Source organism: Gadus chalcogrammus, chromosome 8 (assembly GCF_026213295.1).
Source record: "Gadus chalcogrammus isolate NIFS_2021 chromosome 8, NIFS_Gcha_1.0, whole genome shotgun sequence".
In the NCBI taxonomy this organism is placed as follows: Eukaryota; Metazoa; Chordata; class Actinopteri; order Gadiformes; family Gadidae; genus Gadus; species Gadus chalcogrammus.
In genome coordinates this window covers 2,134,972-2,153,601 of record NC_079419.1, presented here as the reverse complement: position 1 = coordinate 2,153,601, position 18,630 = coordinate 2,134,972, and the positions used below count along the sequence as shown (strand labels likewise).

Below are 18,630 nucleotides of genomic sequence, written 5' to 3'. Positions count from 1 at the left end.
ATTCTAATGATCAACCAAAAGCTAAATAAATAAAACACATGTGTTGTGCTTCTGCTTATGGTTGCCACCGACTTTAAGCAAACTCTACACACACACTTTTTCCGGCGCATGCTGCCATGTTGATAATACCTTTTAAAGAAAAAAGAAAAGAAAAGTGATGGATTAATTTTTTTTTAGGAATCGATTTTCTTAAAAAAAAATCGTCCTAAACCATTCATTCTAATTACGATAAAAAAAATGGGTTCATGGCCCAGCCCTCCCTCCCTCCCCCTCTGTCTCTCTCTCTCCGTCGTCCTCTCTGTCTTGGTTTGATTGCTCTGATGTGATTGGCGTTCTGCTCTGGGTTGAGAGTCTGCGTGGCCAGATCCTCAGCTCACAAGCTCTCCTTAGATCCGCCGCAAACCCCTCGATAGCCCCCCCATACCGAGACCTCCGAGACCTCGAGGCGGTTTTAGTCACGTCTGGTCTGTTTGGCGTTTGAGAGCTGGAGGTCTCGCCATGGACGATTTAGGCTGGGTCGATCAGTGACAGTTAAAGGCTTAAACCCTGTGTGTGTGTGTGTGTGTGTGTGTGTGTGTGTGTGTGTGTGTGTGTGTGTGTGTGTGTGTGTGTGTGTGTGTGTGTGTGTGTGTGTGTGTGTGTGTGTGTGTGTGTGTGTGTGTAGTGGATAAAGCATGTTGATGAGCAAGGCAGGCCCTACTACTACAGCGCCGACGGATCCAGGTCGCAGTGGGAGCTCCCTAAGGTTGGTCCCCTAACGACCCCCTACCGTCTCATGCTTCCTCCTCCTTTCTTCCGCTTTGACTCGTTTTAGTCGGTTTAAAGTCCAACGGGGAGTTTCGCTATACCTATTAATTATTGTGTGGGGAAAGGCAGATGATCAGCCTATTTACCTCATTCTTTGAGGCGTTTAGACTTTTTGACCCGACAGCTAGACTTGTTTTTTTTGTAATGGTAGTGCAGGGTTCACGCGCAGACTGAAATCCCTAACGTTACGACGTTCGTCCGAGGGCGCACGTCTTTAGCAGGCCAAAAAATGAATCAATGTTGAACCAGACCCATGTGATTCTACTTGCCGTTCACATTATCTGTAGCGTTGCATACCCTACGGTAATGTTACGTAACAGGTTGGCGTTTGGTCCGCACCTGTACGATTCACATTATGAAAACAAGTCTAGCACTCTAGCCTAAAAGTCTAAACCGAATGACTATAACTTTAAAATGTATTTGCTGCACGCTTTACCCATAATCACCAGGGGATGCCAACCTGCAATTCCAGATTTGTTTCCTGCTAATCATAATTCTGCTCGCTACTGCCCACGCTCGATGGAAGTGTGTTCGATAGCCCTAAATACGCCTGCACCACACTGCTCTGTGAGCACACTCTCAGACCCGACGACGCCAGCACAGACACAGTCGTGCCCGCCCCACTGGACGTTAAAGACTGGAGGACGAGTGCAGGACATCCAGTGCGTTATCGGAGGCAGGCCCAACCCCATCCCCTTCCTATGTTTTTAACCCCCACCTGAAGGCTTAGTTATGGTTCCACATCGATGCAACGCAAGGGGGTGACGGACCCCTTACGTCCTTGCCGACCCTCCTTGCGTCCACCGGAAGGGTCTGACGTGCGCCTCCCAAATAATGGTGACCTTCCGTCGAGGCGACGCAGCAGCGAGGGCTGTGATTGGTCCGCTCACTGAAACCCGACGCAGAACCATCAAGGTTCCCCGACTGCGTCGAAGCGTCTGCGTGGTCGTTGCGTTGCGTCGACGTGGAGCCATAACTGTACGCCCCCTGCCCCCCCCCAGCTGGCGGGGGACTCGCTGAAGAGCCGCAGCCTGGACAGGAAGCACGCGGACCCCATCGTGTTGACCAAGTGGAGACACAGCACCACCTTCCTGGAGCCCAGTGACAAGGTCTGACACACACACACACACACACACACACACACACACACACACACACACACACACACACACACACACACACACACACACACACACACACACACAGTATACTCAAAGTAAATCATGGCATCATTATGATAATACATTTCCATGATTGCCTCGTTATCTTTTACGTACACTAGAATACATTGCCGCCCCTATAATTGCCGCCCCTTTAATAAGTGGCAATAGCACAGATGTCATATTTCATACCTCCATTAAGTAATTGTCTGATACGCAACATGCCAAAAGTGTGAATGTCAAGTCCAAACATTGAGCTATAAAAGAGAACTGCTGTGATACACAAAACACAAGAACATAATGTATTCACAAATTACACTGTTACCGTACTGAAATATTTATGATAAATGAACATCCAATCTTACCGTAGTAATCCGAATCCACGTCCTGGATTGGGATTCGTTCGGATTTGTTCGCCAACGATTTAATTCGACATGACAACTTTGTACACAGTATGAGAGTCGATGGATGTAAATGCATTGCAGGAGGAAGCGGATGGCTTCGTGACAGAGATCTAGATTTGACACACCGATGGGTTTACAGTGACTGCATCACGGTAGTTGTAGCAAGTAGTGTTTCCCTTGGTTTGTAGGGCAGTGTGACTCTCACAGATCTGCTTCACCAACAGGGCCTTGTGTGTTCATGAAGTGCACCAGGGCCGTCTGTCGGTGTGAATGGGTTCTACTGAAGCGATGAAGGGATGGACAGTGGTGGAATAATGTGGTTGTGTTGCAGCGCATCATCAAAAAGAGAACCCTCCGTGGTGGATCTGCCCGCCCCCACCCATACAAACACCAAGTCAGTGGCCTGTCCTCCATCAAAGGACCGATCGGCACCCTGCACGACTCAAACTCATCCAACCCAATCACCTTGAAATGGACCGATTGTCCCGATGACCCAAAGCGACCCCCGGCCGAATAACCCTCAAGCCTCATCGAGTGATTCGATGGCAATGATTTCTATGATTTCACCAGAAGTGTTCAAACAAACAATCACGATTATCAATCAGATGCATCCGAAGGCCAGTCCACACCGGCAATGATCCCGCTTGATTGGAAATAGTAATCCCGCTTGTTCCCCTGAGATACGGACTCCAGCAACGCAGGACTGAATCTGCTGCCGACCCACTCACCTCACGTTGATTCTCACCCCGTCATTTCGTTGATTTTATAACACCGGTGTCCGTGAGATTCACTGACAATCCGGTCAATTCACCTGTCAATCATGTTAATAATAATTATAATAATTGATTGATTGATATAGCGCTATATATTCTATACACTTAAAGACGCTTTGCAGTGAAGGGGGGGACCTCACGCACTCACCACCAGCACCACCGTGTTCATTAGCTTGCCCGTTAGCATGTTGGTTGGCGTGGTCCCCATGACGACCCCTCCCCTGCCGCGCCCCTGTGGTTGCCGTGACAGTGTTGTGTGTCTCCATCACCAGGACGCGCCTCCGGGCCTCAAGCCGCCCTCGCCCGACTCCGACTCCGACCCCTCGTCACCCAAGGCCCCCGCCTCCGTCAGTACCCCCACTCCCTGGTCGCTCTGCTGCTCTGCCCCGCTCTGCTCTCTGCTCTGTGTTCCAGGACCTGGGATGGACCTGGAATTTCAATTTCAATTTTCTTCAGAGGAAACCCCTTGAGATGAATCGTCTCGTTTTCGAGGGGACCTCACTTTAATATCTTAAAGGGGACATACAGTATTATGCCACCAGGTGTGAGTGTGATTAGCCTTACAAGTCGTTTTTGGAAAATCTGCCCCTTATGACATCACTAGTGGGCGTGTCCACCTAGATTTGTGCTGGACACGCCCACTAGTGATGTCAGAAGGGGCAGATTTTTCAAAATGGCTTGTAAAGCTAACCACACTCCCACCTGGTGGTATAATATGTCCCCTTTTTAAAGTGTGGATTGAACACGCATACACACAAACAAGCAAACTTGTTTTACAATACAAGCAACACTTTTATAAGTTTGACTGCCATTTAGATAGTAAAGGCAATCCAAGATAAGGAATTTCTTTTAATTTTACAAATGAATAATTTTACAAATGATTGACTTTCGATTTGCTTTTGCTCTATTGGTAGGCCCCTTGTATACTGTATTATTCACCAGTATAGCCTTTCCACTGTAGGCTCATTGTGGCCATATTTGATGTAAGCCAAGCTGGGGTTTTACGTAGATGCTTGCATCACAGAACCATGTGGTGCTCGCCATGTTTTAACCTTTTGAGATGGCAGCAAACCCAGACAAACTTCTCTAGTTATGGGCGGCCAGAAGCAGCGTTCACCGAGGACGATGACATAAATGGCTCCTCTGGTTGTGTTTGCTAATCAGCACTATGATGTCATCGCTTATGTGTGAGGTGACGATAAAAAAAAAACAAAAACACGAAGGTCAGGGTATTGTGATTCGTGATTTCCTTCCTCATCAATTCAAGTTTCCTTCCATGTGTCTGCATACTGGTGGTGGGTTTGTTTCGAAGCCCTAAAAGCTGCCAGCCAGTGTTCTTTGGACTTCTGCATCTTTTTTCGGTGGCTCAGAGTTTGGTGTAGGTGCTACTTTTAGGTGTCTTACCTTTCTGATGTTTTCACTTCAGGATGGTGTGTGTGATCATTCTTGACGGCTGTCCTTCCTCTCAACCGAGTGTTCTGTTTGGGATTTTGCTATTTAAGAGGTGGTCTGTGTGGGCTTCTCTTGCCTCTGCACTACCTTCCATCACTTTGGTAAGAAACCAATGTTTGTTTCAATCCACAGCCCTCAGAGAAGTGTGGATTGCTGACCGTGACCAAGATCACAGAGCATGGCAAGAAAGTCAGGTGAGTCCGAATGTCTGTTTGTCAAAAAAACGTTTTTCTTATCTTTAACAATTTTAAACGTACCCCAGTTTCCGTATCTGGGATTATTAAAACAGACTTCCACCTTATAATTGTATTGTGTTCATTAACTGGTAGTTAGGTTATATTTAATTGTGTTTTTGTTTAATTGTATTTAAACGTGATTTGCTATGGGGGATACTGGATCACACGCTGAACGACCGATGCATCTTCAGAGGGAACGTAATATGCAGTAAATATTATCTTCCATATTGTCTTATTGTCTGCTATACATTTTGCGGAACAGGAAGAACTGGACCTCTTCCTGGACCGTTCTCCGGGGATCCATGCTGCTATTCGCCAAGGGCCAAGGGGGCGGGACCAGCTGGGTGAGTGACACTTTTTTGTTGGTCCTAGGTTTTGCACAAATGCAGTCAGACTTGCCTCTGTATCTTTCTATTTTTTATTAAATAACATATTAAGAATGGTTTAATAAAATGAACGATACCAAATGTCTACGTATGTTCAGTCACGTCGGACATTTGAGGATTCCTCCGAATGGCCGTGTTAAACAAGCAACATAACAGAAAACGTATAGCAATTAATATTCTGGCATAGTGGAGTTGTATATTTTTGAAAAGACATGGCACATCTACAAGGTACGTGTGTGTGTGTGTGTGTGTGTTTCTGTGTGTGTGTGTGTGTGTGTGTGTGTGTGTGTGTGTGTGTGTGTGTGTGTGTGTGTGTGTGTGTGTGTGTGTGTGTGTGTGTGTGCGTGTGCGTGCGCTGCCGTCTCCAGTTTGGATCGGGCCAGTCCAAGCCAGAGTTCACGGTGGACCTCCGGGGTGGCTCGGTGGACTGGGCCTCCAAGGACAAGTCCAGCAAGAAGAACGTCCTGGAGGTGGGCTCAGGGCCCTGGGGGTGTGGTCGGGTCATACAGCTCAGGCCCTCGTTGGTGATCACCTTAAATCATCCATTACCGAGACCGGGAGCGCCCCGCCCGTTCTGCCGGCGATTTGAGTCCGCCCTGCCGAAGGGTCTGGAGAGGAGCAATACGTTTCTCTCTGCTTCCGATACGTTTTTGCGGGAGCCAATCGCCGAGCTGGCTTTTCCCCGCTGGCGCGCTATTGGCTGGTTTAACACAATGACGACAGGGAAGCGACGGCAAGCAGCCAATCGCGTACAGAGTCAGTTGAACGAGGCCCGTTGATCACGCCTCTTGTGCTGAAGGAAATGACAGCAGCCTCCCCAGACCAACGTCTAATCTGCGATGGAGCTTGGTCTGGCAGCAGCCAGGCTACCTTTTAGCAGGACACAACACTATCAGAATTATTTATATTTTTTAACCAATAAAAAAAGGTCACCCATTCCTACCACGGCACACTTCAAAGGTTCTCCTGAATCTCTATTGATGGAAATTGAAAGCATACAATTCCTGAGCACCTTGTTTTCATTAAGGACAAAAGCGGTCTGTGTGATTAAAACATCGCATCTCCCCCGGCTTCCCTAATGCCTCTGTTAACAGGGTTATGGTCCAAACGACTCCCTTGTACGCTGGGTCAGTAGGCTGCCAGGTTTGTGGACAACATAACGATACCTAACCTCGCCATACAAGCACTTTACAAAATGTCTGATCCCAAAGGCCAAAGTGCTGTGAGCACATTCACCAGAAGTACTCTCAGGGATTTCGCCAAATTATTTCGGGTCCGTATGTTTTCGTGAAGCCAGGAGACACTCGGTTTGTTCCCCAAGAAGAACGGTATTGTCTTATAACGTTGGTTTATCTGGGTTTATCTACACTTCTACACAGCTATAACAGGTCTGTGTGTCTGTCTGTCCACCTCACCTCAGCTATAACAGGGCTGTGTGTCTGTCTGTCCACTTCACCTCAGCTATAACAGGTCTGTGTGTCTGTCTGTCCACTTCACCTCAGCTATAACAGGTCTGTGTGTCTGTCTGTCCACTTCACCTCAGCTATAACAGGGCTGTGTGTCTGTCTGTCCACTTCACCTCAGCTATAACAGGGCTGTGTGTCTGTCTGTCCACTTCACCTCAGCTATAACAGGGCTGTGTGTCTGTCTGTCCACTTCACCTCAGCTATAACAGGGCTGTGTGTCTGTCTGTCCGTCTCCCAGTTGAAGACCCGTCAGGCCACAGAGCTGCTGATCCAGTCGGATAACGAGACGGTCATCAACGACTGGTTACAGACCCTGCAGGAAACCATCTGCACCCATGTGAGGAACCCACACACAACAGATAACCCTGGCCCCCGCCCATTCAGTGTGTCCCAGTGTGTTTAACGCTGTGTGTGTGTGTGTGTGTGTGTGTGTGTGTGTGTGTGTGTGTGTGTGTGTGTGTGTGTGTGTGTGTGTGTGTGTGTGTGTGTGTGTGTGTGTGTGTGTGTGTGTGTGTGTGATGTCTCTGCGTCCGCCTACAGGCCTGGGAGTCTGACGAGGCCATCGAGGAGGACATGCCGGAGTCTCCCGGGACGGAGAAACAGGACAAGGAGAAGGAGCACCGGGACTCAAAGAAGGGTGAGGCTGTCTGCCATAACCCTAACCCTAACCCTAACCCTAACCCTAGCCCTAACCCACTCAAAGAAGGGTGAGACTGTCTGCAATAACCCTAACCCTAACCCACTCAAAAGAGGGTGAGGCTGTCTGCCATAAGGAATACACTCACGGAACATGCAAAGAAAATGTCCCTTTGGTTAAATGCCCCTAGTCCTCACTACACACAACCACACACTCACATGGCAAATGAGCTATTTAGCCCGGCTTAATGACGACAAAAAAAAACAAATGCTGGGTGGCATGTATACAGATTTGAAATATAAAAAAGGAAGTTACGATAAAGGAAAAACTTTTTCCATAAATTAATAAGAGTTTCCTGTCGTTCCGGATGCATTGTATGGAAAATATAAATAGAGTTTAAACTTTTTTTTTTTTTGTTACGACCATCCTCTCAATCGGCCAGTGGCGAGGGTATTTATGTCCTTCTCGCCCCCCCCCCTCAGGGGTCAAGTACTCGGCCAGCGTGGAAGACCGGGACAACAAGAAGACCCGGCACAAGCTCAAGAAGTTCCTGACGCGTCGGCCCACGCTACAGTCCGTCCGGGATAAGGGCTACATCAAAGGTGAGCGCCTCTATGGAAGGTGGATCACCTCCCGATACGCTCCCACCAGGATCACCATGGCAGCTTACTATAACTTAAGTACTCCATGTGAGGTTATAGTCGACGTGGCAAACATCACATGTATATGATCAATATACAATCATTTGTATATCATTATATTATGCATAGCCTCAAATCATTTTTGGGAGTTAATTATGAAAACTGATGTTTCTCCCTACAGCTTTGCGTTCCCTCATGAATATAACGTTATGCTGGAGTCCTTGAACGGGGCAGTGTGTGTGTGTGTGTGTGTGTGTGTGTGTGTGTGTGTGTGTGTGTGTGTGTGTGTGTGTGTGTGTGTGTGTGTGTGTGTGTGTGTGTGTGTGTGTGTGTGTGTGTGTCCAGACGTTTGGCTGACTCTAACCTGTGTGTTTGATTGTAACATGCGTGTGTGTGTATTTGACTAACGTGTGTGTGTGACTGTAATGCGTGTGTGTGTTTTGGACTGTAACATGTGTGTGTTTGACTAACTCTTAACGTGTGTGTGTGTGTGTGACTCTAACCTGTGTGTGTGTTCAGACCAGGTGTGTGGCTGACTCTAACCTGTGTGTGTGTGTGTGTGTGTGTTCAGACCAGGTGTTTGGCTGACTCTAACCTGTGTGTGTGTGTGTGTGTGTTCAGACCAGGTGTGTGCTCGAGCTCTAACCTGTGTGTGTGTGTGTGTGTGTGTTCAGACCAGGTGTTTGGCTGACTCTAACCTGTGTGTGTGTGTGTGTGTGTGTTCAGACCAGGTGTTTGGCTGACTCTAACCTGTGTGTGTGTGTTCAGACCAGGTGTTTGGCTGCAGCCTGGCCGAGCTTTGCCAGAGGGAGAGTACCTCGGTGCCCAGCTTTGTGAGGACGTGCATCGACCACGTGGAGCAGAACGGTACGCCCAGCGGGGGGGGGGGGGCACTCTGTTCACCCCCCTGTGGTTCTTTTAGATGAGATGGTTTTAAAATGGAAGTGAACACTGTTTCGCCTCCAATTCGAACACTGGGGGTCGGGTCGAATATCTTTGGGGGTCGGGAGTGAGGACGTCTTGTCTCCACGGTTACGACCCGTGCTAACTTTATGGATCTAATACCGTCGTGGTCCGCAGGGCTGCACGTGGACGGGCTGTACAGAGTCAGCGGGAACCTGGCCATCATACAGAAACTACGCTACTCCGTTAACCACGGTACGTCGCCCGGAGATCAGACAGCAGCCCCCTGGGGGTGAGCCACGAGGAGACGGGGACAGAGGAGGTGGAGAATAATGAGTGTGTGTGTGTGTGTGTGTTTGTGCGTCTGTGTGTGTGTGTGTGTGTCTGTCTCTCTGTGTGTGTGTGTGTGTGTGTGTGTGTGTGTCTGTCTCTGTGTGTGTGTGTCTGTCTCTCTGTGTGTGTCTGTGTGTGTGTGTGTGTGTGTGTGTGTCTGTCTCTTTGTGTGTGTGTGTGTGTGTGTGTGTGTGTGTGTGTGTGTGTGTGTGTGTGTGTGTGTGTGTGTGTGTGTGTGTGTGTGTGTGTGTGTGTGTGTGTGTGTGTGTGTGTGTGTGTGTGTGTGTCTCTGTGTGTGTGTGTGTGTGTGTGTGTGTGTCTCTGTCTCCGTGTGTGTGTGTCTGTCTCTGTGTGTGTGTGTGTGTCTGTCTCTGTGTGTGTATGTGTGTGTCTCTGTGTGTGTGTGTGTGTGTGTCTCTGTGTGTGTGTGTCCGTCCAGATGAGAAGGTGAGCCTGGCAGAGGGGAAGTGGGAGGACGTCCACGTGACGGCGGGGGCTCTGAAGATGTACTTCAGGGAGCTTCCCGAGCCGCTCTTCACCTTCTCCTCCTTCCACGACTTTGTCGGCGCCATCAGTACGTCTGGGCGCCGTAGACTCTGATACCATCGCCTGATTGGCTGGAGCCTTAAGCCAATCAGCTGCCTTGTTTGCTTGAAATTACAACTTTTTTTATTTTTTTCATGGATTACTATTATTATTATTACATTATTACAACAATTTTTTATATTTATTTAATAATGATAATAATAATTATATATATTTCTTTATATTGCAGAGAATTCAGAGTACAAACACCGGGTGCATTCCATTAAAGAGCTGGTGAAGCAGCTGCCGCGGCCAAACCACGACACTATGCAGATGCTGTTCAAGCACCTCCGCAAGTATGGCACACGTGACACGACGACGTTCAAATCTATCGCTTTACACCTGTTTGTTTCCCTGTGCTTCCCTCGAAATGGTACAAATAGCTTTTAAAATAAATTATAATTGCAGGGAAAGTCAAGTTTATTTGACCAATTACAATCTAAAAACCAACATTTAAATAATATTGCCCTCTCAACCTTTAAACCTTGTTCAGGGCAGGTAATGAGTGCCACCGATGAACCTTGAGTATTAGCTCATGGGAGGGGTCCTTCCCTTTAGGGGGGCTCGGCATCCAATAGGAGCGCGCTGGGCTGCAGAACAGTTATAAGGGGTAGAACAGTAACAGGGGTAGTATGCAGACGCTAAGCCAGGGAACCGCCGATCAAAACGTGACCTCAGCCGTACAGCAGTAGATGCTCGTGACCAGTGATTATATTTTATTTATTTATTTTTTAGGTTTTTCGGCATGATTTACAGACAGTTCAATAATGTTCCTTTTTTGAATTGAGACTTGTAACATTCGTTATCATCATTGTGTAATCTTCATGATGTCAATTGAGGGACCAAAAGCGATATCGGCTACAATTATCGGCTCAAGAAAACCGGCATCGACGTATCGGTCATCGGCTAAAGCTGATGAAAAAAAGTCTGTATCGGTATCGGCCCTAAAAAAAATCCATATCGGTCGACCTCTACTTGTGACATTAACCGTGATCTATGCCCCCCCCAGGGTGATCGACCACGGGGAGGAGAACCGGATGACCACCCAGAGCGTGGCCATCGTCTTCGGGCCCACGCTGCTGCGGCCGGAGACGGAGACCCTGAACATGGCCGTCCACATGGTGTACCAGAACCAGATCGTGGAGCTCATCCTGCTGGAGTACGAGGCCATCTTCGGCAAGTAGGAGCCCCCGGAGGAGGGCAGGAAGGGGGGGGGGGGTTCTGGAGCTTAAGAACTGAGCCCTGGCCGGAATCAGCCAGACACAACCCGGTACGGTCTTCGTCTGGTGTGGCCTGGCTCGAAACTCTTCATCTCCAGCTTGTCCCCCAGGTCTGTGTGCAAACCCCTTTCGGACCGTGGACCCCACGGAGCTCGTGTGGAGCTGATGTTTTAGCGGGGGGGGGGGGGATCCCAGCGACAACCCCGAGGAATAGAGGCTCTTTCGTTTTCTTTTTTCTTTAGTTTTGCACTCGACAGTGCTTGCATTTCGTGCCACATTGATGCCACTCCGTTTCCTGCTACACTGGATTCCTTGGACTACAACAGACAAAAATAAAAAACAATTTCTCTCTGCTCCTGGATGAGGCTGAGAGCTGCAGGGGAGATGTGTATGTCAGGTGGGGTGGGGGGGGGGGGGGGGGTACGTTCAACGATCTTACGTGTTGAGGTATCTCAACCAGGAGATCATTTAGGCTGACCTGATGCCGCATTGCGTGCGTTTGTGTCGCGCTTGTTCACCTAACTTGTAAAGTCAGTGTTTCGTCCATTGCCTCTACTGCTGCTTCCTCACCTGCGGTCCAACACGCCTCCACCTTTATCTCCGGGTACCCCCCCCCCCCTCGCTCTCTCTCTCCATGGGTCATCTTTCCACAGGTGGGGTCTTAACAGAACTGGCCGCTACACTTTCCGGTACTATTGGTCATCGGTTGCAACATGAGCAAGAGAGTGAACTCTGGATACTGGGTGTTGCTTTGTATGAGTCCCCATGAGGAGAACTTCCTGAGCTCATTTCCGTGGCTCGGAGCAACAAAACCTTTATGCTAACGCATGCTAGTCTTTATTCAATTCTTTCTTCTTCTTCTTCTTCTTCTGCTTCTTCTTCTGCTTCTGCTTCTGCTTCTTCTTCTAATTCTGCTTCTGCATCTTGTCTCCCTCTCTTTGTCTTCTATCTCTACTGCTGATCTTTATGTTGTTTCTCTCTCTCACGGTCTCTCCCTCTTCGCTGGTCGATGACCTTACTCTGTAGAAACGTCCCTTTTTATTCAGCTTTAAGAACAAAATCAGTCTTGAGTCGCATACTAAAAAAAGTGCCCGAATGGAAAAAAAACAACGGTACATCTCGTCGTGTTATTTCCTTTGTTAATGGGTAGAACATATTAAGGTGAAGAGCCTTTGAACCTCTGTTGTATTGAGACGTGTGCAGAGCATTAGCGTGCGTGTGGGCCGAGGGACAGATGAGATAATTGAATGATGAATCGGTGTTGAATGGACCAAGTGACAATAAATTGTACAAATGGTAAATATGAGGATGTATGCCGTGAGTCTATGAAATATGGGGGGAAATCCATAATGTATGATGATTCTTGAACTGATGGATTGAGGAATAAAGGTCTGAACTTTAGTGATTTTGAGGCGTTTCTGTTCTCTGTGGAACGTTGTAACCCTATATAAAGAGATGTAAAACAAAATGACTTTGGGACACCTCTAACATCAAAGTATTTGATTTAGCAGAGCATGAACATGGGAAGATACAGGCAGCCATTGACCAAGCATCTTCCATGAAAAAAAAAAAAAAAAAGGGTGTACATGATCCTTCGTGGGCAATAACAGCAAAGTGAGGGGGCGTGGCCATCGTGGAGAGCTAAGGATTGTCCAGAGAGGCCAAGCTAATTCGCAATGGAAGGGTCGTGGACATGTCGGCACGGATGGAAGCCCCCCAAGAGGAATCTGCACGTGAAAGGAGCCGGGAGATCGGCATGCCCCCAGAATCAGAGTTGGTGGCTACAGTGTTGGTGCAAATGAGAAATCTCAGGTGCAAGGAGAGGGAATACAAATGTCTTTTAAAACAAGGTTCATATAATTGTACAGGGTTATAAAGCAATAAAGTGGCATTATGCAATAAATGTCCTTTTTAAAATAAAATCGTATTCAATCATTTAGATACATTGGTACATTAATTTATATAATTATATTAATTATGTATGTAATGCCCTATTTATGTCCTTTATCGCCATAATTATGTATTTAATATTGGGTGCAATGGTAATCCCATAGGCTAAACCCAGTGGCGCAGAAAGTGGGTACTATGCACTATATGGTTATGGTGATGGCGCCTCGTATGGCTGCTTCGGTGTGTTGGTGGGACCATAGACATCTTATAGACAGACGGAGCATTGGCTGCTGGGACGCGAGAAGTACGGCCGCCATCTTGGAGTGGTCAACCGGGAGCAGCAACAGCAGCAGAAACAGGATGCCGGGCTGTTGTTCAGCGTATTCCTGCTCAAATCGGCGGACAATCCATAATAAGAATCGGGGGATTACTTTTCACAAGCAAGATTTAACATTACCGTACTATTGGTATAATTAGTATTGAATAATATAACACGCCAAACCATGTGGCCTTTATCATAGCTACACGTATGACAAAAAACCGCATGAAAATCAGTGGTATTCAGTGAGGTATGATTAATTAAATGCGCTGACAGTTCATTGCTCCAGCCAAACGGATTACACTGAGTGGAGCGGATGACCACTCCAAGATGGCGGCCCCGCGTCTCGTCAGCGCCAGTAGGCGGTAGCATTCGATGCTCCGTCTATCATATAAGATGTCCCGTGTGGGGACGCACACTTCTGTGTTTGTTTTTAGTCTTTAATAGTGTTTAATTTAGTTTATTGCTAATCAAATCGGATTATTTTGTTTTATTGTCTTATTGTCACAAACTGTGTTGGTTTTAATTCTGTTTATTACGGATCAACTCGGACTTTTTTAGGTTTTTCCATTTTTGCTATTGTGCTGCTATGGCGATGTCACGGATAATTTTTACGAGAGATGAGATCCTTAACATCAGGGACTCAACACCATCGGATTTATGTCCCAACTTTCTCGCCTCTCCCGCGGACTTACAAGACCTACTTATCCTAGGCCCTGGTCTCACAGTGAGACGGAGAAAGAGAGGAAAGCGCGCAGGAGCCCAGGTGCGATTTAGGAAGAGAGGAATGCGGTCGCCTTTACCGAGTATAATCCTCTCCGACGTCCGCTCACTCTGCAACAAAATTGATGAACTACGTCTTCTCGTCAGGACTAATAGGGACTTTTCTCTCTCTTCTGTCATGTGTTTTACGGAATCCTGGCTGACTGAATCTACACCGGACTCTGCAGCACAGCTGACCGGCTTTCAGCTGTTACGTGCAGACCGCGATCCAACTCTTTCAGGCAAATCAAAAGGCGGAGGTATTTGTTTCTATATAAACCAGTGCTGGTGCAGTGACGTGAAAGTGATCTTACAATCCTGTTCTCCCGACTTGGAATCTTTTTTTATCACCTGCAAACCGTTTTACTCCCCCCGTGAATTCACTTATTTTATTCTTGCTGGAGTTTACATCCCACCGCAAGCTGACGTGCGAGAGGCTCTACTCAACTCGCTGATCAGATATTAGGAGTGGAGAGTAGGAGAGAGAATACATATTCTCCGGTTATTGTCATTGGAGATTTTAATAAGGGCAACCTCACTCACGAACTCCCGAAATACAAACAGTTAGTCAAATCAGGTGACCTTGGGTGTCTTGAAAGGCGCCTCTAAATTAAATGTATTATTATTATTATTATTAAATGCCCGACCAGGGAGGAGAATACTTTGGACCACTGCTACTGCACCATCAGCAGGGCTTATCACAGAGTCAACCGTTGTGCGAACTAAATCGCAAATTGGATACCATTCTGGTGAAGTAGGACCGGGCTTAAACGGGCCACGAATTTTCGGCTAATTTGGCTTTTTGGATTCTGGAAATGGAAGATAACAGAGAGTATCAGAGAGACTTTAAGATTGGCAAAAATTGCAGAGTCGGCCTGACCCAAAGCAATCGTTATCTTCATTCGGCTCCCCCACTTCGGCCTTGGAAGGCTGATATCTCTCCTCTCCCTGGTTGTTATGCAGACGGATGCCCTGCCACCCTTCCCCCCACCCTCCACCTCCTGTGAACTTTGTCTCTGGTCGGAACTCTTCGAGGTCGTCTCCACGGCGACGGCCGTGTCCTCGTCACCAGCATCAGACGGGAGAGACACTGTTGGGTCCATTGGAGATGGAGTCCTTGAGCTCACACACACACGCACACAAGACTGATTACACACACAGCCCCTGGACTCACCGCCTACTGGACTCCCTCCCCCTCCCCTTCCCTCGTTGCAGCACAGTATGCCGCGAGCGATGTGATGCGCCTGTTGGCTGCGTCCGCCTCCCGGTGTCTGAGTTGTGACACCTCCCCTCCCCAACTCCCTTCCCCCCATATGCGTTTGTGATGTTTTTGATGTGATGCTTATGTGTTGAGGTGTTTTGCTAATCCCTACACTGTGCCCCCCTTAAAGGAGCATAGTTTGGGGTATTGACAATTTTTTTTTCCCCTCGTTACCCTCTTGTTTAGCTTTTTAAACTTTCTTATATAACGCGGGCCGCATGGTTCTTGTTGAACAAGCGCCTGACAGTCTCTCCGTCCTGTCTCCCCACACTGTCTTTTATGTTTCTTGGACGGAATGTAACTGGGAATTTCGTTGCTCTGTTGCTCTGTAACATGTGCAATGACAACAATAAATTCAATTCAATTCAATTCAATTCAATTCAATTCAATTATCGTGCAGTTTCACACGCTGCTCTGGGGCTATCCGACCATGCTCTTATTCATCTGATCCCAGCTTATAAACAAAAACTTAAAATTTCGAAACCTGCTGTGCGGACTACAAAAAACTGGAACAACAGAGAAGCTGTGGATGAGCTGCAGGACTGCCTGGATGACACAGACTGGGACCTTTTTAGAACTTCTTAAAACTACATTTTCTGATTCTGATTGCTGTAGTACTTGCCAAAGGTGGGCTTTTACTTACTACGGGTCATTATTTGTTCATATTTTGCATAATAGTGAAACAAGATGCAATTAATAGTTTAAAATATTCACCAAAAATCAATAAAACTACATTTTCTCATTCTGATTGCTGTCGTACTTGCCAATGGTGGGCTTTTACTTACTACGGGTCATTATTTGTTGACATTTAGTTGAAATTATACCATAATGTTACAAGAAATACGGTCACTGGCAGCTACATCAAAGCATAAGAAAATGTATTTGTATTCATCACTGGGCTTTGTTTTTGTTCAAGAGATAGCCTACAGCCATATTTACTAATCTGTTATTAAAAAACGTCTTGTTAACAATGCCTTTTGTGTGTTTTTCATAATTACTCCCATCCTATTTCACAAAAAAGTCACCCATAATAAGTAGCAGCATACCATTAGCAACAAGCCTATAAACAGAATGGGAAAGTTTCCTTTTGTTGAATATTTCAAACCATGAATTGCATCCTCATTCGCTATAATGCAAAATGTCAACAAATAATGACCCGTAGTAGGTAAAAGCCCACCATTGGCAAGTACTACAGCAATCAGAATGAGAAGATGTATAGTTTTATTGATTTTTGGAGAATATTTTAAACTATTAATTGCATCCTGTTTCACTATTATATAAAATATGAACAAATAATGACCCGTAGTAAGTAAAAGCCCACCATTGGCAAGTACCACAGCAATCAGAATGAGAAAATTTAGTTTTATTGATTTTTGGTGAATATTTTAAACTATTAATTGCATCCTGTTTCACTATTATGTAAAATATGAACAAATAATGACCCGTAGTAAGTAAAAGCCCTCCATTGGCAAGTACTACAGCAATCAGAATGAGAAAATGTATTTATATTGATTTTTGGTGAATATTTCCAACTATTAATTGCATCCTCATTCGCTTTAATGCAAAATGTCTACCAACCTGTAGTAAATAAAAGCCCCCCATTGGCAAGTACTACAGCAATCAGAATGAGAATGTGTTTTTATTTATTATTGGTGATTTCTTTCCTGAAACAATTCCATGGTAACGTCTATGTCACCAGTCCGTGGGGTGTAGGCTAATTTGTGGACGGTCCCTAAAACAGATTGCAGCCGGACCGTAGATTACAGCGCTGTTCTTGCACAGATATCGATAGCAACAACTCATTTCGGTGTGATTCTTTGTCAATACGCTGTCCTATACTTTCCAAGCAATTTTGCAATTGTGTTGATTAAGCCGGATGAATCCGATTGCAAAACTGAATATCCGCCGAATATCCAACCTGCTGCTAACTTTTACCGGCTGAGCTTTGCCTTGCGGCTCAGCTCTCTTTTCGTTACAACGGTGCGGTAAAGCGAACGCAATACCGCCCCCGCTGCTCCGATCCTCCGGCCAATCTCACGCTCCATAGTAGGCCTACCCTCACTCGCGAACAAGACCCCGAGGTACTTGAACTCCTTCACTTGGGCTAAGGACTCATTTCCTACCCGGAGTAAGCAATCCACCGGTTTCCTGCTAAGAGTCATGGCCTCAGATTTAGCGGTGCTGATCCTCATCCCAGCCGCTTCACACGCGGCCGCCAGCCGATCCAGTGAGTGCTGAAGGTCACAGGCCGATGATCCAATGAATGAGGACCACATCATCTGCAAAAAGCAGTGACGAGATCCTCGGACCACCGAACTGCAAATGTGTCTTGTTTTAAATAAATGTAATAAACACAGGGAGAAACACACACACACACACACACACACACACACACACACACACACACACACACACACACACACACACACACACACACACACACACACACACACACACACACAGAAACACGTAAACACGATAAATAATTAAATTCTTGAATATAACATATCCCGGGTTTGGATTGACCTGGGCACTGTTACATTTCTTTGGGGTAAAGCCTCACAATGGAGAGGGACAATCAATAACAGAGTTGGTTTTCATCAATTTGGGCTCGATCGGCTCGAGCTTCTGGCTTGTCCCAGCCATCCCGTTCTCGTTCTCATTAGCTATTAATTGAGTTCACCTGTGTCGCCCCGGACGTGCGGGATGAATATTTTTGCGTTGCTCCCAAACGGGTATTAAAATGGTCCCGCGGTTGATTGTTGGTTTTTTGGGCGCTTTTGACTGAACAATCCGGACAACGTGGCCACCAACGGGGGAGCGAGGACCACCAACGGGGGAGCGAGGACCCCCGCAGGCAAGTCACCAATCGTTTGTTATTCCTTGAGCTGGTTGAAGTTGTTTGGTTGTGTTTGGCTGCTGTTCTCAGAATGTGTCCACCGCACACACACATGCTATATTCTTTCCCCTAAACTTAACCTGGATTTTACCGCTCGTCGGTTTGGTTTTGGCTCATTCTAAGTTTAGTGCAGTGTTGTAGGTTGTTTTTGAGTGCATTGTTGCACGTGTTTGTATGAGGCCTAACGGGGGACGACTAAACGACTGACTTTACTAACGCTGCGGACCGCTACAACAACAACAACAACAACAACAACCTGTCTGGACACTGGGAAGGATGTGCTCTTGAAAGTGGACGCAAAATGGAAGAACACCTGCAACTATTGTGAAAGTTCAACGTTTGGGCAAAATTGGAATTGGTGAAAGCAAACAAGCGCAAGTTAAATGGTAAGTATACCAATTGGCGAGTGCAACTATTTTCGCCAATTGCTTTTTTGTTTCACAGCACCACTGGACTACAGAACATCCCTAGTGGAAATGACATCGGTGCAATTCTG

The 18,630-nt window shown here is 46.7% G+C and overlaps 1 protein-coding gene across 1 annotated transcript in view; it reads left to right on the top strand.

Moving 5' to 3' along the window:
* Positions 1 to 11,400, top strand: part of LOC130387832 (rho GTPase-activating protein 12-like) — a 37,381-nt gene extending 25,981 nt beyond the window's left edge. Inside the window, 15 exon segments of the mRNA XM_056597121.1 lie at positions 665 to 745; positions 1,809 to 1,916; positions 2,703 to 2,765; positions 3,417 to 3,491; positions 4,729 to 4,790; positions 5,095 to 5,176; positions 5,587 to 5,688; positions 6,923 to 7,021; positions 7,225 to 7,321; positions 7,804 to 7,923; positions 8,731 to 8,829; positions 9,043 to 9,120; positions 9,638 to 9,772; positions 9,974 to 10,079; positions 10,793 to 11,400. Of these exon segments, the coding sequence (XP_056453096.1) occupies positions 665 to 745; positions 1,809 to 1,916; positions 2,703 to 2,765; positions 3,417 to 3,491; positions 4,729 to 4,790; positions 5,095 to 5,176; positions 5,587 to 5,688; positions 6,923 to 7,021; positions 7,225 to 7,321; positions 7,804 to 7,923; positions 8,731 to 8,829; positions 9,043 to 9,120; positions 9,638 to 9,772; positions 9,974 to 10,079; positions 10,793 to 10,967 (1,482 nt within the window). The 3' untranslated portion in view covers positions 10,968 to 11,400.
* The last annotated feature ends 7,230 nt before the right edge of the window (positions 11,401 to 18,630 follow it).